We start from the raw sequence: 6,928 nt of genomic DNA on the forward strand, positions 1-6,928 counted from the left end.
CCAAGATGCAGGCAGCACAGGGGACACAGCAGGACACAGGTGGCTCAGGGGGACACAGCAGGACAAGGGAGGCACAGAGGGATGCAGAGGAGATGTCTGAAGCACATACAGTGCACTCATCTTGTCTCCGTGAAGCCAAATACACTCCCTCAGGGGCTGGGTGATGTGTTCACTGCTATTACCAACTAAGGCCAACAGAACGTACACAGTAGATATTTGGTACCTATCTGCTAAAGACTAGGTACAAGACAGAATAAACAAACAGCAGTAAATGAACAAGAATAGACCATCGAAGTCAAAATAGCTACTTTTATCCTTAATTTAGTTCCTACTTCAGCTGGCACAGAAGCAAACTTGTTGATATAAGACAAATCAAGCTAGTAATTCCACGCAAGTCACAGTGGCACCATCAAGTGTCCAGCAGTACATTAAGGCAGCAACACAGGAGAAGCTTCCAAGTGGGCACAATGTAAAATGATCAGGTAACTTACAAGGAAGCATAAGCATTCCTAGTATATTATGTACACTCCCACATTATTTGTGCTGTTGGTGCATTTATACAATATTCTCTCTAATATCCAGTTCCCCTGTGTAAGACATGCATTAATAGCAAGTACAAAATTTAAACAAATATAAAATCAAAGCAATAATTAAAAAATGGTCAATCATTTTTGCTCTAACTTAAGCAAGGATAATATGACCATTAAGATTGACTGATAAATTTGAACACAGTCCAGTATGTACTAGATCAAATTGTTCTAATAGTTAAGCTGTTAATTTGCTGTAGGTTGGTTTTAAATTGACATTGTGTTCGAATGCTCAACAATGTGTTTGAGAAATGTATCAATTTCTAAAACAACAAATTTTTATTGAATTGAGGTTTTTTAGTATTTTCTTCATTTTCATTCTCCATCTGTTGGACAGAACACAACACTAAATAGTTCTTTTTAATCTCTTCATTAAAGCTATTTGGATCACATCATAAGATATTTTAAAATTTGAAATCAGACTTCGAGCGTCCTTCACTTGGTTGCGCGCTGTGAAAGCCAGGCCATCTGCTGGGGCGGCCGTCACAGGCGGTCCTCGGATGCACCTGGCGCTCTGTTTAGTGCCGGCTGGATTACACACTCAAAACAAGCTCACCTTGATCTTTCACAGTCAGCATCTCAGGGACAAAATTTGACATAAATTTAAGCCTGTAAAGTTTCCATCTAAAGCAGGCAGAATTAAAACGGGACTTTGGGTTCGATTACAATAAGCGATCAGAAGTACCAGAAACAGGTCTCAAAGCTGTCTTGGGGGAAATATGGCAAACAGCGCATCTCCGGAGCAGAGTCAAAACCACTGCTCCACTGTCAACAGCAGCATCCCACTGGTGCAGGGCGACCTCCCCACTCTGACCTTGTCTGGGAAGATCCGAGTCACAGTGACTTTCTTCCTTTTTCTACTCTCCACGACCTTTAATGCTTCTTTCTTGTTGAAACTTCACAAGTGGACTCAGAAGAAAGAGAAAGGGAAGAAGCTCTCAAGGATGCAGGTGCTTTTGAAACATCTGACCTTAGCCAACCTGCTGGAGACGCTGGTGGTCATGCCGCTGGACGCAACGTGGAACGTTACCGTGCAGTGGCACGCGGGGGAGGCCCTGTGCAAGGCACTCAGCTACCTGAAGCTCCTGTCCATGTACGCGCCAGCCTTCATGACTGTGGTCATCAGCCTGGACCGCTCCCTGGCAGTCACCAGGCCCCTGGCTGTGAAGAGCAATCGCAAGTTCGGACAGTCCATGACTGGCCTAGCCTGGATCCTCAGTGGTGTCCTTGCCGGACCACAGGTAGGCCAGTCCTCACCAGCACATTAGGGCGCGGTGATCCCAGACTTCTGGTCTAAAAGTGAGTTAGATCTTATCACAAGAGGTGGTGCTCAGAAAGGGCTTGGAAACCAAAGTGGAGTTTAATTCTGATTCTGCTCCTTACCTTGGACAAACTTCTTAACCTTTCTGGGTTTTAATTCCATCATTGATAAAATGGGGGGAAATGCCTACTTCATACTGCTTTTGTGATGACTAAAGGAATAATATATTAAAATGGCTAACATAATTTCTGGTGGGTTGTAAAGGCTCCCCCAAAAGTAGTTATTCTCAAAATTGACCTTATCTCCATCCTACTTTTCCTTTTGCTCTTTTCTGTTGTTGACATGGATCTGATAGTCAGTTGAGAGAATTTTTAGGGACTATGAAATGTGCATGGGTAGAAAATACTTTTAACATTTCTTGTTGGAGATTTCTTGAGTGGAAACTTTAAGAATTCTGCCACTGCAGCTTAGGGAGAATTATTCCCTATTAGTATGTTTTTCTGCAGTTTGTAGCTAAGTGGGACTGAATAAAGAAGAGAAATGGGCAATTGTGGACACTTGGGAATCTGCGTATTTCCTGGAAGTTACCTTGAATTCTGCTGGAGGCATGTGCTGGGGAAGCTGCCTGACTGGCCTGCAGGCCCAGGCCCTCTCCCATCAGGCAGCTGCCTTCCCATGTTGCCTTCACCAGAGGCCACTCAGCTGCCTCACCTGCAGAGCCTGCTGTATCAACAGTCTGAAGAAAAGCAGAACAATATCTTGTAATAAATAACAAGGATCCTTTAATAACAGATAAACAAATTGTCTCTGTTGGTATAAAGGTACCATACGATGAACCACAGTACAAAGATGTGTCAAGTGGTAAATTTGAATTAATTAGGAACCTCCCAAAACTTTCCTTTACAAACTTCCATGTAGAGCTCAGTATATAGCTCAAGACTCCAGAAAGCTGGGGAATGGATCTTTCTCACTAGTTCTTCATTTAACTTTTTTTTTAAATATTAGATAAATTTGATTAGTGTATTTTATTATAGGAAGAATGGGAAAAACTAAAATGTTTTGATTTCCATGGAGAAAAATGTAATTTCTCTCACAGTGAGTAAATATACAAGAGTAGGTTAAATAAATGTGTCACTTAAAATGAAGTTATTTAGGTGAGACTTACGCTCTTGAAATTTTTCATTTTGCTTTTGAAAATATGAGTACTGCTCTTTTGTTTTCTTAGAGAAGATAAACAGAAGTTAGATTCTTAACACTGAGGCTGGTACTGATCAAGCAAAGGAAAAGCCTCAAAGAAAATGTAATTCATTTGTAAAGACAAAACTTATATAAATCTAATATAACTAGATACTGATTTTTTAAAAACCTATTACAAGGATAAGAAGATACTTGCTTGGGTTGAAATGGTGAAGGGAGATTTTAGGGTAAGATAGAATAAGCTGAGTTTTTAAGATTGAATGGTATTTGGATGGAAAAAGCAAATCAAGTATCACATATATTTTTCAATAATGGTTATAACTGTGACTAATTTTCATAAAAGACTAATTTGGCTAAAGTGAAAAATTGAGAGTTGTGAATAGCAAGAAATTGATTTGGTGGTCATCCCTTTCCTTCAACTTCATAGCAAACTAAGTATCATAAAACATTGCGATTCTGTGTGTTTATCTGTCTTTGTCATTAGGATATATGCTTCTAAATGGTGGAGTTCTACTGTGTTCAAGAGGATCTGTTGTGTTCAATATTTATCATAGTACCTAATGAGGTACCTCATGAAAACATAAATTTAAAATGTCTGACTATATGAACGAATGAGGAGCATAGTAGGTCTGTATTGTAGAAGACATTGACAGCCACGAAAAGTCCTGAAGTTAATGTAAGAGCCTTAGAGCCTTTGTGAGTTCTGTGAAAGTAAACTGATCTTTCTAAGCAAAAATACTTCAAGAAAATTTATGCATAGCTAAATATATTCATGTGAGAGGAGAATCTTTTCAACTCATCTGTCAATGAAGTGATTAAGTTGAAGGCTAGGGTGGTATCAGAGAGAATTGATAGTAAGAGGAATGTTTCAAACAAAAAACAAAGCCTAGCGATTTAAGGAAATTAATAATAGAACAAATGGAAATAAATCTCCAATATTTTTGGCCAAGGAGTTTAAGTAATAAAACCATTGAAATAGCCAGGTAGGTTGAGAAGAGGAATGTCTGTCTGCCCCTTTACTTGTTTGAAGAAAGAGGAAAGGGAGGCTGGGAGAAAAGGTAAAACATTGCTTTAGGACACTCCTGTTGGCAATATAAGTACAGCAACTTGGAAAGTCTTTGGCAATTTGAGATACTGATAGAGATTAAAGTCCAAACAGAAATAAAGGTAAGTCTTTTAGTGACAATAACTGAAAGTCAGATCCATAATTTCATTTTCCTTAACTATCCCAGAAGCTATAAATAAAATACTGACTTATTAAATTGCTTTTATCTAAATATATCACAGCATTAATAGAAATATAATGCCAATTTTTATCTATCTTATTATAGCAAAAAGAAAATATGAAATTAACTTTCAAATGTTTGAGCATTTCATAGTCTTACCTCAAATATATTACTTCTACTAGAGAGATTTATGAGCCACGGAAGATGATGGTACCATTTTATTTTGTAAAACAAATGACATTCTTATTTTCAACAACACTTTAAATTTATAAAGCAAGTTTCCTGAGAAACTTCACACAAGTGATGCTATTTGATATTTACATTAACTCTATGAGGTAAGTAGGAGGTGAGTTATAATCCCCATTTTACGTTAGGAGAACTAAGGTCTCTTTGAAAGCAATGGTGGTGTCAAACTTTTGGGGCAGTAACCCACCTGCTACCTCAAGACCTTGTCTGTCTCTCTTTCTTTCACACATTTACCTGAAATAAATATTCTATTCTGTTCCATTTCATTTTTTAATGTTGGTTACAAGTCACTGCTGGGTAGATCCTGCAGTTTAAAAAGCACTGATTTTTTTAATAATTAGGGGTGGGTGTGGTGTCACACCCCTGTGATCCCCACCATGGGAGGCCACAGAAGGAGGATACCTTGGGGACATGAGTTAAAGACCAGCTAGGGAGATATGGTATGACCCTATCTCTACAAAAACAGAAAGAAAAAAAAATAGCTGTGCATGGAGGTATGCTCCTATGGTCTTACCTACTTAGGAGGCCAAGGTGGGAAGATCACTAGAGCCCAGGGTTCAAAGCTACCATGAGGTATAATGGTGCCACTGTACTCCAGCAAGATGCTGTCACTAAAACAATACATAAATGAAAAATAAAAGAACTGATTGGCATTTCCAATGTCACTGGTCTGTTGAATTTGTGTCTTTTTATTAAGCCCAGTTTTCCTTTTGTTATAGTTCTTTGCTATCTCTCTGAATAAAGGAGGTTTCACCCCTAAAACTAAGGTTATGTGTATCTGATGAGAAGGACACAAGACAGAGAGACCATTTTATCTCCTGACTGTGACACACAATGAGTGTGTCTCACACTTCCCCACACTGTGTGTACCAGCCCATTGACACTGTTGCCTCCCGTAGAGCTAATTTACATTGAAAGGGAAAATTTAATTTTCATCCTTTGGTGCACATACTGATTTTCTACTACTTGGGTAATTAATACTTCGTTTGGAAAAAACCTAACAAACAGGTTGCCATAACTCAGGCTTGGGAATCTGGGAATTTATGACATTTTGCTGGAACTCAGAATGACCAAATTTCAAACTGACCACCTAGATTTTCTACTTTTCTGATTCTTAACTTCAGAAGCTAAGTTCTATGATAGTTTATAAATGTGTTTTCAGAAGTTTCACCATAGCATAGGGTAGAAACTTTCAAACTTATTAGTAGTAATAGCATTAAAAAAAATCCTTTGTGGAGCCACAATAAGTGAAACAAATATAAGTAGAGCTGCTCTGTTTAAAAAGCAGTTAAGGGAAGATGGGTCCCCCCAAGGGCTTCCCTGAGCCTGAGTCACAGCTTCTTAGTGACAAAGCTGAATGGTGATGAGGTATAGAGACGTCCTCAATCTCAGACAAAGACAGACTTGGGTTCTAGTTTTAGTACCATGTTCTACCAGCTATCTGACTCTAAACAAATTGCTAAATTAAATTTAAAGGGGTAATTGTAAAGAATAAATTCTACAATATATAAAATCATCTAGTATAAAACTTTATACTTTAATTTCAAACATTTAGTTAATGTTTAATTCCTTCTTCCTCCCTTACTGTCTTCTTTCCTTTTGAAGTCAAGAAAGAAAAATTCAGAAATATGAGTATGAAAATGGTAAATTCTTTAAGAAACAGCAAAAAGAAATGCTTATATAAAGATGGATTATTCCAAATTTTTCAAAATCATAGCATGCATTCTGAGTGATCAGTAATTTGGCCAAACTACTCCCAGATCACAGAACTATCCTCCTAATTCTACATATGCCATAGCATATAATTCAAGTCATGGAGGTATCGGCTCTAAAACTAGGTTGGGAAGGAAGGGAGAGAAGAAGAGCAGGAGGGAGGGAAGGGAAGGCAGAAAAGAAAAAGAAAAGAAGGAGGAAGCTCTGGTTTGACTTTCTGGGTCATACCATATGTATAAATTGAAGAGAAAATATGTTCTAAATAAGATGTGCCTGTATGTAATTAAAAATTACATGGGAGTCACCTAAGATCACAGGAATTTCAGAGTAGCATATTGTTGCAGAAAGTTCATATCACTAGTTTTTCTGTGTTAATATGCAGGATTACTCATTGACAGCTTTTAAATTCTGTAGTTAGCCTAGGCCTGCAGACAAGGAATGTGAGCCACTCCTAGTGTCTGGTTACAGCCCCAGCCACATGCCGCGAGGCTGGCAGGTTTGAACCCGGCCCAGGTCAGCTAAGCAACAGTGACAAAACTGCAACTGCAACAAAAAAATAGCCCGGCATTGTGGCGGGCTCCTGTAGTTCCAGCTACTCCAGAGGCTGAGACAAAAGAATCACTTAAGCCCAAGAGTTTGAGGTTGCTATGAGATGTGATGCCATGGCCCTCTACTGACAGCAACATAGTGAGACTCTC

General features: G+C 38.6%; 1 protein-coding gene across 2 annotated transcripts in view; it reads left to right on the forward strand.

Annotated features, from left to right (window-relative positions):
- The first annotated feature begins 1,296 nt into the window (after nt 1–1,296).
- GNRHR (gonadotropin releasing hormone receptor) overlaps nt 1,297–6,928 on the forward strand; it is a 14,389-nt gene continuing 8,757 nt past the window's right edge. Inside the window, exon 1 of one of the 2 annotated variants that reach the window (XM_003800969.2) lies at nt 1,297–1,828. In XM_003800969.2, the coding sequence (XP_003801017.1) occupies nt 1,307–1,828 (522 nt within the window). In that variant the 5' untranslated portion in view covers nt 1,297–1,306. The remainder of the gene's footprint in view (nt 1,829–6,928) is intronic. The other variant, XM_012812143.1, reaches the window with a different exon arrangement.

This window comes from Otolemur garnettii, unplaced genomic scaffold (assembly GCF_000181295.1).
Source record: "Otolemur garnettii isolate 467f Iridium unplaced genomic scaffold, OtoGar3 scaffold00191, whole genome shotgun sequence".
In the NCBI taxonomy this organism is placed as follows: Eukaryota; Metazoa; Chordata; class Mammalia; order Primates; family Galagidae; genus Otolemur; species Otolemur garnettii.